A 16,971-nucleotide genomic window follows, 5' to 3' on the forward strand; every position below is an offset into this window, starting at 1 on the left:
ACTATTATTATTAGCATTAGTATTATACAGAGTGTTCGATCATTACAGTACAAACACATGTGGCAATTCTTGAAAAATGCAAATTTTATCTTGTTAAAAATGTAAAGACATGAATAAAATTTTGAGTTGTGATAAAGAATAATTTTCATAAGGAATTAATAAATTAAAAAAAAATTTGATTTTTAAATATCAATTTAAAGTACTTCAAAATTTCATAAATCCGGCATGTAAGAAATATGGCATTTGATTAATTCGGACAAAAGTGTTTCAGTTTTTTCGACCAAGAATAACGATAGTCACCACAAATGCGTTTATTATCGAACACCCTGTATTTACCCTTTTAATTTTGTCATCTGCGAGTAAAAAGAGCAGCAACAAATTATTAAGGGCCGGTTTTTCCAACGTCGGTCAATTTATTTGATCTCTGTTTATATTGTGACCAGTGTTGTACGATCTAAAAAGAAAGATGAAGGAGATTTATCTGTTAGATAAATTAGCGAAAACTTTATATACCCGAAGGTGCAACAACCGGCCCTAATTGAGCTATCGAGTTTAGCTTTACGCTCAATTATTATTGCGACATACACATACACACACACTCAGCCACACATGGATTGTCACACAAATGCACACACACACACATACACAAGTGGCGGTTATTGTACGCTCAGGTGACTCAAACTGCTTACTGCATACTTAAACTGCATATATTGCAAACGTTTGCGAAACACGGAATAATCGTGGACGCGATGGTGGATTTTCAACCCTTACTAGACTTAAATGCGAGGTTTCTCTCGGCATATCATCGATATGTTATGTCCCGTTCTTTACATAGCCCGTTTTACGTAGCACTAGTATCTTAATGTGTAAAGGTTTACCTTGAATCGGTTAAAGAGGAGATATGTTACATTCATTCAATTTTACTTTAATTGGAACACTCTTGATTTAATATCGAAATAATTTCAAAATATTTTTAGATAAACGTAATGATTTTCCAAAAATAAATTTTAATAAAATTATAATAATTATTTTTAAATAATTATTATTATTTTATATATATATATATATATATATATATATATATATATATAAATTGATAAAAGAAATATTATAATTATATATTATAAAAATAATAATATATAATTATACATACATATCTTATTAAAATAATTATATACTGTAAAATTGCATATATTAAATATTAAATATTATAAAATTATATAAAAAAAATAAATTTTAATTAAATAATAATGCATGATAGAAAGCACTGAAGTATAGACTGAATGACTATAACGAATGCATCCTGCATTATATGCCGTTTCATCATAAACGCTACGCAACATATTTGCACTTCTAAAAATAAGCAAGACTCTCAATCTCGCGTGCAATTCCATTTCGGCTTTGTTCCAACAACAAAATATATTTTTTTTTCTTTTACGTGCATATACATACGTTCGTAATTATGTATACACATACGTACATACATACAGAAACATTCATGCATAAACACACATATGTTCAGCAGTAGCAGGCGGGGTGCGAAATGTGTCGCGATGCCGCTACTTTGTATTTATGTTACTGTGTGTGTGTGTGTGAGATTCTTGATTACACTAATCATAAATTCCCTTGCAAGAAATACCTGTCTCTTTTTCTATGTTTTTAATTCGATAATACACTTGTCGTGCAACAAAACAGTTCGCTCTATACAAAAAAGTAAGCGAATTAACAAGAATCGAAAGAAATGCGTTCTACAAATGTTTATAAATTTCTAAATCTTTTTTATAAAATTTATGATACCATGTAATTGAAAAAAATGAATTGTACATTACTTAAACATGTTGAATAGTTTCAGAAATTAAATAATAATTTGAAAAAAAAAATTAATTAATTACAGCTCAAATTCCTAATCGATTCCTCTTAATCTACTTGTGCCAAAAATATTTAGAAGTTCTCTATTCGACAGCTGAATTAACACAATTGATTAAAGCCGGCAAAAAATCGCGCGACAAGTGCGATATCAGCGAAAGACACAAAAAACACTGATGATTGATTTTCTTTTTACATAGAAGCCGTGTTATTGTTTATCTTTTTTCTGTTGTTTTTTTCCTTTTTTTTCGCGAAGATATGTACTACTGAAGTGTCGCCTTCGCGTATCTGGCAGTTATCACCGTTACGCTACATTATAATCCAGCTATTATTTGCAGACCGTTCGCAGCCTAAGTGTCGAGGAGTCAATTAAATCTACCCGATTACTAGCTACGAGATTTGAAAATTTCTCTAAGACGTTTACTATATCCTTTGAGAGAGCCATATTATTTCGATGAATCCTTCGAGAAAAACCGTGGCGCAATGTATGATAATTTTGTCTTTGATGAGAAAGAAGCAAGATTGAGATTATCTGTTTAGAGATATTTATACATCGATTGTGAGACTAAGAAAATAAATTTTATACATTTTATACAACAGAATAAAGTAAATCAAATGTACATTTATAAATTAGTAATAGACCATTGCAATAAAAAAATCTTACAATAAAAAAACTATAGATTTAAAAATAATTTATATTATATTTGAAAATAAAAACTGTTCAAATAGACATATTATAGATCTATTTTTCAACTTGACATTTACAAGTTTCTTGATATTTTGTGATCTTTTATGACAGTTATCCATGATTTTAAATCTTTGTATATTTTTTTTTTTGAAAAAATAAATTTTTCAATATACTATATTTTTTTAATTCTCAGAAATAGTCTCACTTGAATTTTATCGCAGAGAAAAAAATTAATGAAGATATTTGTTCTCTCGATTTGTCCTAATAACATACTATCATTAATTTCAATTGTATGTCGTCTATCTCATGCGCAGGTCGATTGATATTAGAGTTATGCAACATACACAGAATATTCGATACTTTTGAGTATTAAATATTCATTTCAAATCCATTCGAGTCGAATCAAAGTCGGAAATTTTATTCGATATTCATTTATCATTGAGGAAAGTTCAAAGAAGAAAAGGAGAACTATAGAAAAAAATGTAGAAAACAGAATTATAAAAAGATTCCACGTTTTTCTTTAAGGCTTTTGTAAGTGTATATATAGCCACATAAATAATTTAAAAACTCACTGATTAAAGCCGATAGAATTTCGATTCTTGAAAAATATAGGAAGTGAAGTCGGATTCGTTGTATAGTTCAAATATCCGGATATTTTGAGACAGGAAAGAGAAAAAATTTGATAATTCAAATATAAAGTATCCATGGAAGCGACGTGATTAAGTGCCCCAATCATTGTTTATCTGGTTTGACTAGGCCGGAAGAAGATTAGGCTAAAAATCAAAACGGCATTTTCTCTCGTATTGATTTCTTCACGCTTATCAACCTCTCCAATCGGAGAAACCGTAGCGAAATTGACAATAATAATCGAAACTGGCATTTTTTATCCAATCGCATATCTCGATATACGAACGGTCCTTGCGACGCGACGACAGCTGGATTGATTCAGATTCTCTTCACGTGCGATTCGATCAATTTTTAGGCAGAATTAGGCTGATGAGAAAGAGGCGGGCACGACAGCAGCAGACTCGGTATCGCCAGAACGGCAATCAGGAGGGACGCCAATGGCAGTAAGGACGGCGTGCGGAGACTCTCGACGGAGTTGCACAGATCAGTCGTGCACGAGCAATATTGCACGCGCACGTCGTGGGTGCCGGACCTCATAAGGCACTCGCCATTGTCCTTTTCATCCGTGAGGTAGCCGCAGCTTCGGACAACCCTCACCTTGCCATATACTATAACAATATGTGATTGATTAGAGAGATTGTTCTCCTTTATTATTTAACAATTTTAAGCTGTATAATTTTAGAAAAGATATGTTGTTTTATTGTTTTCTTCTATTATTAATGTCTATTATTAATTGGCTGATTTTTTTGGCTATGTAGAGACTTTAATATAGTATCATTAGAATTGAGCACATAATAACAGCTATAACAAATTTACAGCATTACTATGATGTATTATTTATAAAACGTTATATATAGGATGCTGTGAGTTTATTAAATTATATATTAATTAAATATAAAATTGCTAAAATACATGATATTTTAGTCAATTTGAGATATTAAATATTTTTTTTGTTATTATTCAAAACATTTCTTTTTTGATCTTGTAATGGAATTTAATTAATTTTTTTTTTATTGAATTGCGAAAACAGAACTTTATGAAAGTGGCCTCACTTCTTTGACTGAGTTTTCGGCAAATAGTAGGTTCTAAATGGCTGAGGTGTTCCAAACGAGGCTGAAAGCTGCAATTCACAGTTCCCAGACTGTACGAATCGAATGGATTGCCGCATCTTGGATCGTACTCGCTGTTGCATTGATAACATATTATCGCTTCACCTGAAACAAAAAAAAAAAAACCAATATTTATCTCGTACGCGAAGAATGAAGGTAAAATGCAAGTAAAATAGTTTATCTGAAATCTCTACATTTCCGAGATTCTAAAGCTTCTAGAGCATTTTAACACATGCAACAATAAAAGCACTTTAACACATGCAACAATGAAAGCGCGAAATTAAGCTGTAATTAAAGATCGCGTGTTAGAGGCCAGTAAACTATTTTACAGAGTATATATTTTACAAATTCAAATTAAGAATAATTATTTTAATTGCAATTTTATGACAGATTCAAAATAATCAGATCAGACTTAAGCGCGTGGACGGAAGAAAGGTCTGGTTCACGTTTTCTCGTCCTTCTATGACGTAACGTTGCACGCGCACCCGTTGCATCCCACGATTACGGAACTAGGCTGATACGGCGCCAGCTGATATCGAACAAGCAAGGCACGCGATGACCTACACTCAGCTGTCGTGGATCGATACGAAGAAACCGAATTTTATAACTTGGTATAAAATTAGGCGATTAGAGGACAAACGGATAAGCGACATGAATTTGCTTTATTCTTTTATCTAATATTAAGAGCAATGTAAATTTGTTAAACTAATAATTAATTTTAAATGTTTAATTTTCTTATATACATTTCTCCTTTTCTCTTTTTATACATACTTTACAACATGTAATATATAAAATGTGTAAAAAAATGTATCTTTGTTTTTTAAAAAAAAGTCGTATAAACGAAGAAAGTGAAAAGTTTGATCACAATAAATTAAATATATATCGCTATTAATAATACTATCTAGATATGTTATATAATGTTAGGATAACATTTCGTCAAGCTCAAGAATCAAATTTTATTATGCAATGGATATTACTGTACTTTCATTTATAATATATTCATTAATAATTTATGTATGAGTGAATCTATATGATTTTATTTGCTTGCATTATTGCCTCTAAAACAATGATAAATTTTTGATGAATCGTTTATTGATGAATCGATGAATAAGTATAATTGATGAAACTAAGTATTGTAAAAGGTATAGCTAGATATATATATATATATATATATATATATATATATATATATATATATCGATAAAAAAATATCTTATTAAGACAATCTGTATAATATATGTTTTGAAAAAAGTAGAGAGAAAGAGAGAGAGAGAGAGAGAGAGAGAGAGAGAGAGAGAGAGAGAGAGAGAGAGAGGGAGGGAGAGAGAGAGATAGAACAAAAAGAAATAATATTATATATAATTATATGAAAAATGAGATATGCATAAAACTATACTGAATAAGGATGAGGAAAAAAGGGAAGGGAGGGAAGTAAATGAGAGAAAAGGGGTCGGAGAAGGAGAAAGTGGGTCGCTCGATAACTTTCAACAATGGTAGCTTTCGTAGACGCTATCCCTAAATTTCAACAAATTGATGCGGACTGCCGATGCCAATTATTTTTATATCGGCAATTACTTCGATTGGCGGACGAAAAGGAGGAAGAAAACCGGATAATACGTTAAGCGCGAATCTGCTGGTATCCTGAAGCTCTCGTGAAAACATGCGTATCGCGAGGAGTAAATAAAGCGAAAGGAAATTTAATTTGGAAAAATAAAAACTGAAACAATATCGTATTTGATGAATCGCGCATGATAAAGTCCACTTGAACATAAAAAAGTTACGTCATTGCTGTTGTTATTCCATTGCCAAAATCTTTCATCTTTGCGTTACTACGCCAAGATTACGTCATCAACTCGTAAACGATGATTGTTAAGAAAAAGCGAGATATCACTTTCGCCTAATCATGTTTTCGATGCTAAGGAAACGAATATCTATTGTTGCGGTTTCAGCCGTTTCCCGGATTTGACTTTTCCGCTGTCGCACTCGCCGGATATATATTGACAACGTCAGCGAAGAGAAATGCGGTTAAAGCTCGACGATTTCTTCGATCGAGGTCGTGGTATCGGCATTTTTAATATCGATCGACAAAACCAAGTTGCATAATGATGGTTTAATTTTGTAAAATATTAATCCATTTAATTTTCAACGCTCAGTGATTTATATTATCCCTCAAACATTATTCCTTATTTTGCACACAAATGTGCATGAGCAAATTTTGTTAAAATGTTTAACATAGAATGCGATCATTTCGTGAATATAAAATTTGATTCGACAATATTCCGTTCCGTTTATTTTAATGATCTGACATCGCGAAGTACCACAAGTGCTACTTGTAAGAATTCGCCGATCGGTGTTTCACTGGCCGTAATACTGTGCATGATGCTGACATTGCTAAATACTGGCCTTTTTTTTTTTGCAAATCTAGGATCTAGGGTGAGAAAAGAACAGATAAGGAAAGATGGATTACTAAAAAATAAAGAATTTAGAATGAGAATTGAGAGAAACTAATTATTTTACGGGACCAAAATCTATAATCTTAAAATAAGGAACCAGCTTCTCAATCTTTTCGTCAAACCAGTTTATCCTTTTCATAATGCTCATAGAAATATATAATCAAATGCTAAATAAAAGAAATGAATTTATATTGAAGTAAATTGTAAGAAATTTATCAATATATGTAAAGGATGCATCTTCTTTCAATCTTCCAAATTGTCCCTTGTAAAGAGTAAAATAAATTGATAGAAGAAGAAATTTAAGAGTCAATTTTTTTTTTCAACATTAAACAATTTAAGAACTTTCAGACAGGATTTTTTATAAACGCTATTTTGAATAATTTCTTTTTTATTCATGTATTAATGCTGCATCTTTTTAATAATAATTTCTAGTAATAATTTCTAATTTATTATAGCGACATATATTTCATATTAGTAGCGATAGTACATAATGAATGATAATACTATTCGAAATTCCTCCTCGTGCAAGTTGCAACAATTAATTCTTTAAAATTATATATATATATATATATATATATATATATATATATATATATAATTTAATATCTTTTTAATCTTTTACAATTTCAAAAATCGATTACTATATATTAATCTTATTCTGTCAACATTAAAATGAGGAGACAAAAGATTCTATGGCAAAATTAATTTAGATCGCAAAGATACAAATGTGTTTTTTTATATTTTTGTATTTCAAGGATTCTCTTCCGAGCCTCTAAAAAACGTATGAAGGATTGAGGGATCCTTCGTCTAGACGGTTCATTCATGGCGATAACATTCCCTGTCATCATCTTTACGCCGCATTGCGTCGTATATGTATACGATTATTTTCTATGACTTGTGAATAAAGTGCACGAGGTCGTATTATCGATCGTTCTCGCACTTTAAGAAGCGATAGTGTGATGAAGAAGTGTCAAATTAGTCCAATTATCGAACAATTAAAATATATCAAGAATGTAGAAATTATTCTATTAAACTCGCGCACGTAAGAAGAACATTTCAATCAAGCTTGTTATTCAAGTTTCTCGCTTAAACTTTTTATTTAAACTTTCAAACGCTTGCACTAACAACTATGTATATTTTCTAGGAAAAATGTTGCGCTCATGAAAACTAATGCAACTCGGACAATATAATATTAAATATCTAAAAGCTGTGGTAAAAATATTCTATCCTTTCAAATGTATATCGATTATTTCTTATACATTCTTTTGTACTAGTCAAGAATAAAGTTTTCATGGAAAAATTTTAAAATCAAACTTGTATAAATGAAATATGAGCGCAAAAGAAGCATTTAGAGTATCTATTTATTTTCATGTACGCATTTCATATCATGTACATTGAAAAGGCATTTACAATTGTATTAATTGTTAAATCAATTATAATAGTCTTTAAGCTTGTAAGACAAAGAATACAAAATTCTTTATACGCATTTTTTCTAGCCTCGAATAAAAATAGCTGTTTTTATGCTATTTTCTATTATATCCGTCGTAAAATAAGAGGAATCGAAGCGCACTTTCGCGCGCGTAAAGAGATATCTCGGGATCCGATTATTTCGTTCTCTTTCGCGGGAATTTCAATTTATCATCGGATAAAGGCCTAGGTTCGCTCGCTCCAATAATAGTCGCGCTCTGTGGAAAATAATCGATCATTTTTTCAGGAACCGTTGAATCCGATCGGCACTCACCGCGATGAAAAGTGGCCGCCAGGACGAGGACGAGGCCGATGATCGGCGCGGCTGGATTCGCGATCATGGTCATCGTGATCGCCGGGGCATGTGCTCTAATCGCGACGGATTCGCGTCCGTTGCATGGAAATTAGGCGAGCACGTCGTTTGGGAGAGAATGCTCGAGTCGTCGTCGCCAGGAAAAAGGATTTGGGCAGTGAGTGAGCGCGTATGGCACGTGTCTGGCTCGCGGATGAGAGCGCGAGACTTTTTTTAGGGACGGTGATTCGTTCTCGGACTCGCGCGCGCTGCGTTCGCCACTTTACCCGGACGCATAGCAACTGACGGCGCGATACCCGACCGTGTCACCCTCGGACGAGCTTTCCCTCTCGGCACACTCTATATCCACGCGTTATGCGGCAGATTCACCCCCTCTGCGATGCGCCCGCCGTCGCGGCATTCGTCGATGGTGCACGCGCCGCGCGTCTCTCCCTCGCTTCTCCCCTCCGTCCTTCTATCCTTCTGTTCGGCACCCTGAGATCCTGAGACGCATACCCTGGGCGCGTGGCCGCGCCGGCGGATCTCTTCTGCCGCATTAAGATCAAATTATCAAGCATTTAGCCATGCATTTTCTTTTTAAGCTTTTGTCTTTCTTATATTGAGATATATTTTCTAGACTTGATAAAGCAATATTTTATGTAATATGTTATAAGTATTATTTGTGATTTAAGATTATAATTATATAAAGATCAAATTAGGATGTCCTAAAAATAAAATATTTGATATTAATATAATCTTCGATTTGATAACAATTAACTTAATGTTTAATAAAATATAAAGATTACAAATGTATATAAAATAAAGTAAAAAACTTGTTAAATCTTTTCTACAATTTTTGTGTATATAATTTTGAAGAATCGATAAAGATTTCTATCTTCAAAATATTATATCATACTATATTTTCACGATTAATAGTTTAAAACTTACATTTTATTAGTTTTTGTACATATATCGTGTGTATTCTGTAGGATGACGCGATGTTTCACGATGACAGTCGGCCACTTCTCAGATATATTGACTTTTCAATATCTTGCTGTTTACTATATTTGCGTATATGTACATAGTGTCCTATTTCTATATCTATTTTCCTGGCACCAATATAACGCCTTCTAAAAATTATGATTTCTAAAGAGAATAAAAGATGAAAGAAAGAGGGTAGTATCTTGTAGTGTTTTAGGTTTATATTTTATAGTTATTTTTCTGTTGGAGACTCAACAATATCATTTCATTTAAAGTCTAAATTGCCAAGCTATTTAATATATTCAAAAAATAATATAATAATATAATAATCCATCAAATTCTTGCTAAGAAAAAATTATTTTTAATTTTGTGAGAGATATACTAAATGAATTCAACGTAATCCTTATACATGTAGGAAGATTACTCCTTATATGTAAAGAGTTTTATCTCTCCATTATGTATCTCAACAGATAGGTGGATCGTTATGAGAAAGTATCGCGAGGAAACCCTTACATCGCACAGGAAGCACTAGTACCGAGAAGCACTACAGATCGACAATGTAAATAATACATGTACATCTCGGACAAACGGAAAGTTTCAATAAACGCACAGAGGTTTTTCTTAAAAAAATATTTAAAAAATATATTTTTTTAACATATATCATAATATATATTGTTGCGTCCACATGGGTAGAGATCGATATCTCGTGACTTTCACAATCACTAGTTTTCAAATCACGCTCGCGTTTGCGAATAAGGAACAATATAACTTGGAACAGTTCAAAGTGTATAACTTAATAAAAAATACAGATACATAACAAGGAAAAACATGCAACAAGGATATTTTTATTTGGAATTAGCAGAGGAGTCGGAAATGCGCCCGGAAGGTCGGCTATCAAGACTATTCAACTCTCTATTCAAAATATCTTCCTTTGCTGATAATCTGATGGATCAAGGGGCGATCTTCTTGTCATCTCGCTTTTTGTCGATAGCCCTATTGGAGCCCTATTCTGATAGCGAATTACAAATATATGATCGCAAGAACACTATTATACTGGAACAAAACATAGGGACGCAACAATATTATTATATAGTCATATTCATACATATTTTCCACATTTATGCGAAATGTGGATATTTGATTCTAAATTTTATTTATCTCATATATAAAGAGTGTACATTCGCAGACAAGATGAGACACTTTTTTTTTAACATTGTATTTAATGATAAATATGAGAGATGTGCAAATGCGAAAACATTTAATATTTAAAATATATATTTGATAAGATCCTTTAAAAAGGATACTTTTTTTATTAAACACGTTTTCGATATTATTTATATTTACGTCATTGTGCTTTATCAACATTGCATTTCATTATAAATATTATTTCTATATTTTTCAATCAATTTCAATCTTTTAACATTTAATTAAAAAAAAAAAATATTTTACAAAAATGTTTTTCGTCATGAATGATAATTTTCATAAAATTATTATCATTGCAAAATATATTATTATTACTGTATGTTATTATTCAGTCAATAATATGTGTATGTACGTTCGTTTGTCGCTATTAAATATATCGAATTCATTCTAAATTTATTCAATACGTTCCTTATATCATATTCCAAATAATTTTTTCGGTCTTGTTAATCATAACATAAATATATAATAAACAATTATTCATCAAAGGCCAACAATAGAAATTAATCTAAAAATTATAACGTGAATCAGAAAAATTAATATAAAGTAAAATGTATATTAAAAATCGATTGGCAGTAAGTTAATTTTCAAAGCACAAATTAAATTCGCTTTGGCAATAGTAATGCCAGAGAAAATAGCTTTGAATATATATAATATACTGAAGTATTTCTAAAAAAATATTTTTTTTGGCAAAGTTTTAATGTTTTTATGAAAATTAATATCTTTAGAAGAAAAATTCTTTAATATAGAAAAAATCGATAATATTTCTCTTACTAAATTTATTGCAAATAAAATTTCGATAATCGATTGTTGTAAATAAGGTATATATAAAATAAACTTACGCAAAGACAATGTACATATTTAAATTATGTAGCATTGTTCTGATTTTTCTTTTCTAGTCATAACTATGATTTCGGATATCCTTAAAAAGAATTCATTGTATCACAAGGCGACACATAAAATCACATAACACGAAATAAGATTTTAATATGGATACACAAAACATTTCTTAAAAGGGAATGTATTTTAACATGATTGAACAAGATAGAATTCTCAATACCTTTTCCTTCAATATCATATTACTGGAGGTATTGTGAGAAGTCTCTTAAACACAAAATAACTTACAATGGCATTAGAAAATTGGATACATTATTTGTAGTAAACAATTCTAGAGTGATTGTAATTGATATATTTTAGAATTCTTGATACGTTACTGTAACTATATTATTTAATTATAAAGTCATGAATATATAAAATATAATTAAATCTAAAATATATGTCATGTACATAAATTGCATAATCAAATTGTTACCGCTAACGGGCAGTGTACTCATACAATTATATCAATTTTTCAAAGGGTTTAAAATGTGCTTATTGTCGCTCTAGAACTGCTTTTATTTCGCATGGTTAACAAATAAAATCCATTTTTTTATATGACGCTGTAAAACAAAGCACATACAGGCACGTTTCGTGTAAATACTAATATCAATAGCCTCGTAACAAATCTAACCTCAGTGTTCGCACAATTATGTACTAGAAAAGTTTTTGTCCCAGACTAATTAAGCCGAAAATTGACATGCAACAAGACGCTCAAGATATAACACAAATTAATATCTTAAAAAATATTTTGGTTTTAGAAAACATAGTATAAAGTAAAAGTTGCATGCAGTTTTGTGTGAAAAGTATATTTACTGCTTGCCATAGATCAGCCTCTCTTTTAAATAATAACAGTAATAACAAGGATTGTCATTATATATATTATTTAAAACTTTTACTTTTATTTAAAATTTTTTAAGATATTAATTATTTTTAAAATTTTATATGTGTCTCACATCCTGTATATATAGTATAAATAAAATTGTCACGTATAACGAGGCACATATTGTGATATAATCTCGATCTGTCCATTATCTTCAACATGCATTTTCAAACAACCTTTATTTCTCGGGTTCGTCGGGATGCTCTGTTTTTATGTGATGAGTAAACGTGTATTGCGTCGTAAAGCGTTTTTTGCAATAAGGACACTGATATGGCATCACAGGATGTGCGGATCTTAAATGCGCCACTGCTAACTCTCTTGACACAAATGGTGATTGACATACACCACATCGATGTCTAGAAATAAATGTCACATAAAATATTAGTATTTTTCCTCTTTCCCTCTGCTCTCCTTATTTTCAAATATTCAATAAATAATATAAAATATTTCCATCTTAAGAGATTTTAAATTATAATATTTTAAATATTTCTTTACCCATTAGCGGTTCTAATGAGAGTCCGTTTAAGAGGTGGGGGTGTACTCTGTTCATTGATTTCGATTTTTGGCTCGATAGGAGATATATTGTATTCTAGCGATGTCTCTGGGCGTAATTTTGGCATCGGTTCGTCATCCCTTTCAGCTTTAATTTCGTGTGTTTGTGCCTAGATGTAATAATTGATTAATATAATGATTATTTTCAAAATATGTGTTATATAAATGCAAATATTGCTGGAGTGTGGCCGAAATTGTGCGCTATATTATAAACTGTATACCGTATTGTTATGCGTGTTTTCGACGTGCATTCTCATATGAGCATTTCGTGATTGTGAACTTGCGAAAGATGTGTCACATTTCGAACATTTGTATTTCTTGTCATTATCGTGAGATATCTTTTGCAAAGATTTTGCAGCAACCTTCTTTCCAAATTGTGCCTTGCTCGTGCACTGATGAGTGAGAAGTGATACTTCTTTGAAAAAAATTTTATTACATTTTGCGCAGTGATAAGTTCTATCTACTGTGTGCATTTTTTGTTGCGATTTATCCATAGACGACGATTTGTTGCAAACCGCAGATGTATATAGCGGAGCATTATCGAGTGATAGACGTTTATGACAAGTCTACCAATTAAAAAATAACTCATTATTTAAAAATGCCATAAACAAATAATCATAATAGTAATTTTGTTGGTTGTCTTACCTCATGCCTAAGCAATTGTGATTGTTCTTTAAATGATTTTTTACATATGTGACATATGAAATTTTTATGGGAATTGTCCGAATGTGTTTGGAGATGTGTTAGCATTGTTGTATGATCGCTGAACCATTGTAGACAAATGCCGCATCTTGCAACGTTTTTGAGGCCACTAGAATTACGTTTTGTTGAAGATTCGTCATCTACCAGAACATTGTTTTTCTCCATCATCTGAAAATAAAAATATAATAAGAAAAATAAAACTTAAATTAAGCATTAAAATCTATTATTATTTTAATAAATTTAGTTTCTGATAAATAAAGAAGAAAAATGTACTTTATATCAATTCTTGTGAATTCCTGTGTTATGAGGACATAAAAGTCTTTTCAAACAATTTTGCTGAGTAACTATTTTAGTCTCATTAAAATTATACTCTTAAATATTGTTTCTTTTTTTAAGCTAATTTTTATATATAATAAAGAAAAAATTATAAAGTGCAAATACATTTTCATTATTTTTCCATTCGTAATTTTCGTAACAATCCTAAATTATAGAAAATTACAATAAATTTGTAATAAAAAAAATTAAAGAAAAATTAAATTTTTCAAAAGATTAAACAAACCTCGGAATAGAATTTATTCTTAGCACCACGAGTTTTAGCTTCTCTTGCTTCCCTTGCTTCTCTTTCAGCATTTAATGCTTCCTCCTGCTCAACTGCTGATAAAACTGGTAACATTGTTGGCTGCACATTATGCTCAGTTACTCTGTGTGCAGCCAGACGTATAAAAAGCCCGAATGACCGACCGCAAATGTCGCATTTATGTCTCTTCGGTTCGTGAGTGCGCATATGATTTGATAATGCACTTTGTTGAGTACAAACCTATAATGAATAATATAAAAGTTATTGTAGAATTTAATAGAAAGTTCTTCATATAAAAGTATAATTATGATTTCATACTTTTCCACAGGTGGGACATGTGAGAGACTTTACGTTTTCGTAGAATTGCTCTTCTCTTTTAATTTCCCTCGGTCGTTCTGCTGTCTTTGATATCGCAGATTCTGCGAAAGGTAGTTTTTGCGATATTAATGAATTTGCTTGATGTAATTGAATATGATTCTGATAAGTTTCTACGGTAGGAAAAAACCTAAAAACATGTACATGTATGTTTATAATATATAAAAAGAGCAATCTACAAAGCAAATGTATCTTTAAAATAGTCACCCATAAATTACCTATTGCACAATGAACACCATGTGTTAGTTCCAATCTCAGTCAATTCGGCTAAATGATCGCGTAATCTATGTTGTCTCAACATTTCCCAGCTTATGAACTGCCGATCACATTTATGACAATCTTTTAAGCTTTCTGTAAAATCCAATTTGACTTTTAAATGATTATTAGCTTCATGCTTTGCCAAAATTTCTACAGATTCGAAAGATAAGGAACATTTTCTACAAGTATATATACGCGGGCAGTGCAATTGCATGTGTTTCATTAAACTGTCTTTTGTTCTGGAAAAAAAGAAAAAAGGAAATTAAATCTAAATTATTGAACAATCTTGTAATATATTGCAAAATTATCAGCATACCTATAATAATTATTACAAGGTGCACACCACCATTCAGAAGTTAATCTTGCTCTAGGTTGTAGTTTCTGATGATTATTCATCGTCAAATTACCAGTCAGAACTTGTTCCAAAATACTGGTTCGTTTCTCTTCTTTTTTCGTTTGATAATCTACCTTGAAAACTGAGTTTTCTTCTTCCGTGTCAAATATAGAAACAATATCCATCTTTGTTTGCACATTTGTGTCAAACATTTCTGATAATTTGCGTTTTTTCTTCAATGGCTCACAGATCATAGTTCCAGTATCCAAAATTGGATCTACATTCATTTCTTTGATCTCTACTTCGCAAGGTAGTTCAGATAAGGTTTCCATGCAGAAATTTTGCAATTGATCTTGGCTAATTTGATTGATTGGAGTTACCGAATCATCAAAGGGTAGACCGATTGATAGAGGAACCAATGGCGGTGGTGCTCTAGACCTCTCCTTGCAGAGTTGTGCCTGAGAATAGCAAAAATTTGCTTCAATTCTTTTTATAAGAATTTAAAATAACAAACGATTCTGCTAAAGAATGATTTATTCGACTCGACAAACCTGACATGGATCCGGCGAGTTTTTCATCGCGTCGAGGAATATTTGCACAGAATCTATCTGTTTACATTTGAATAACATGGCGTGCATATTCTTGTAGACGTTCAGGCAATACTCTCTGAACTCATACGCATCATCCAGCCTCGCCGCGCAAAACTGACAAATTTGTTTCGGCAAGGGATCGGTTTTGTACACCAACACGGGCAGGCAGGCGCGCAGCTTCTGAGCCATCCTGCGCTGCAGACCCTCGCCGCCGAAGATGGGCAACATCTCGTTCCTCTCTTCCGAGCATAGTCTGCAGACATTGTCCCACTTGTTGATCGTGTTATCCATCGTAAAGAGAGCCGCGTTCATCGAGATACACATTATTCGTACTATCACGCCGATGAAGTCGCAAATTAGGTTAGTTGACACTCGATCAAGTTAGCATGTCTGACGACGAGGCACATCAACACGGGCATGTTTCCCCGATGTTCACCGACAAGATGTATTTAAATGTATCGCGAGATGTGTCTATTTACTCGTCCCGTAGGTATGTACATGTATATCTTCTCGGGGAAATTTTACTTTCACCTTTTCGCTCGTTCAGAATCAGCCTTTGAAGTTGAATGACTTCACGGAGCGGAAATCCAAACTGATTTTCCGCGCTGTTTCCACATTTAACAGTTAGTGAAGTGCATGTACCGTTATTGCTATTATCGTCTCGCTGATATCTTCTGCAAGGAAGGCAAGTGTTGTATCTTGTCGGCAAGGACTTTGGCTGTTACCATTAAGCATGCAGACGTCTTGCTGCAGACGCCATTCTTCAACAACTCTCTCTCTCTCTTCTCTCTCTACACTCTACACCTCTTCGTCGCTGCTCATGTCCATTTGAGCCTGCTCGAATCATGCAAGGCTGCGTTCGGAAACATCACCTATGTGCACACGAGCATCATTCTATCTTTGTTATTTGCTAAGAGTTAAAGAAAGATAGACGCCGTGCACATGGATGATGTTTCCGAATGCAATTCAAAAGAGAAATGAGTGATATTGCAAAAACATATAAAGGATATAGATAAAAAGAATACTTTAATCTTGTATCAGTCTGTTTGGATTAAGAATATCTTAATAATGATATAAAGTACAATTTTTAACGACATACATACAATTTATCGAATGAAAAATTTCGATCAACACATCAATC

The 16,971-nt window shown here is 32.0% G+C and overlaps 2 protein-coding genes across 2 annotated transcripts; both read right to left on the reverse strand.

Moving 5' to 3' along the window:
* Positions 1-2,679: 2,679 nt before the first annotated feature.
* LOC126849012 (uncharacterized) lies at positions 2,680-9,026 on the reverse strand. The gene is made up of 3 exons (XM_050590467.1): positions 8,485-9,026; positions 4,234-4,395; positions 2,680-3,789 (listed from the first exon to the last, which is right to left on the reverse strand). The coding sequence occupies exons 1-3, from the start codon at positions 8,555-8,557 to the stop codon at positions 3,533-3,535; spliced, it is 492 nt and encodes a 163-aa protein (XP_050446424.1). The 5' UTR covers positions 8,558-9,026; the 3' UTR covers positions 2,680-3,532.
* A 2,421-nt stretch (positions 9,027-11,447) lies between these two features.
* On the reverse strand, positions 11,448-16,732 carry LOC126848968 (zinc finger protein 836-like). Its single transcript, XM_050590386.1, has 9 exons — positions 15,792-16,732; positions 15,223-15,698; positions 14,867-15,145; positions 14,592-14,778; positions 14,256-14,513; positions 13,640-13,864; positions 13,216-13,560; positions 12,938-13,104; positions 11,448-12,798 (listed from the first exon to the last, which is right to left on the reverse strand). The coding sequence occupies exons 1-9, from the start codon at positions 16,152-16,154 to the stop codon at positions 12,621-12,623; spliced, it is 2,478 nt and encodes an 825-aa protein (XP_050446343.1). The 5' UTR covers positions 16,155-16,732; the 3' UTR covers positions 11,448-12,620.
* Between the last annotated feature and the right edge of the window lie 239 nt (positions 16,733-16,971).

The sequence above is a fragment of the Cataglyphis hispanica genome, chromosome 4, assembly GCF_021464435.1.
Source record: "Cataglyphis hispanica isolate Lineage 1 chromosome 4, ULB_Chis1_1.0, whole genome shotgun sequence".
NCBI lineage: Eukaryota > Metazoa > Arthropoda > Insecta > Hymenoptera > Formicidae > Cataglyphis > Cataglyphis hispanica.

What these genes read in the sequence shown, in the direction of transcription:
- LOC126849012 (XM_050590467.1), bottom strand. Translation starts at nt 8,557, where the DNA reads ATGACCATGATCGCGAATCCAGCCGCGCCGATCATCGGCCTCGTCCTC. An exon ending in GGCGGCCACTTTTCATCGCG is followed by an intron (nt 4,396 to 8,484) that starts GTGAGTGCCGAT and finishes TTTTTGTTTCAG; the next exon opens with GTGAAGCGATAATATGTTAT. An exon ending in CCGAAAACTCAGTCAAAGAA is followed by an intron (nt 3,790 to 4,233) that starts GTGAGGCCACTT and finishes ATATTGTTATAG; the next exon opens with TATATGGCAAGGTGAGGGTT.
- LOC126848968 (XM_050590386.1), bottom strand. Translation starts at nt 16,154, where the DNA reads ATGTGTATCTCGATGAACGCGGCTCTCTTTACGATGGATAACACGATC. An exon ending in CCTTGTAATAATTATTATAG is followed by an intron (nt 15,146 to 15,222) that starts GTATGCTGATAA and finishes CTTTTTTTCCAG; the next exon opens with AACAAAAGACAGTTTAATGA. An exon ending in TGGTGTTCATTGTGCAATAG is followed by an intron (nt 14,779 to 14,866) that starts GTAATTTATGGG and finishes ACATGTTTTTAG; the next exon opens with GTTTTTTCCTACCGTAGAAA.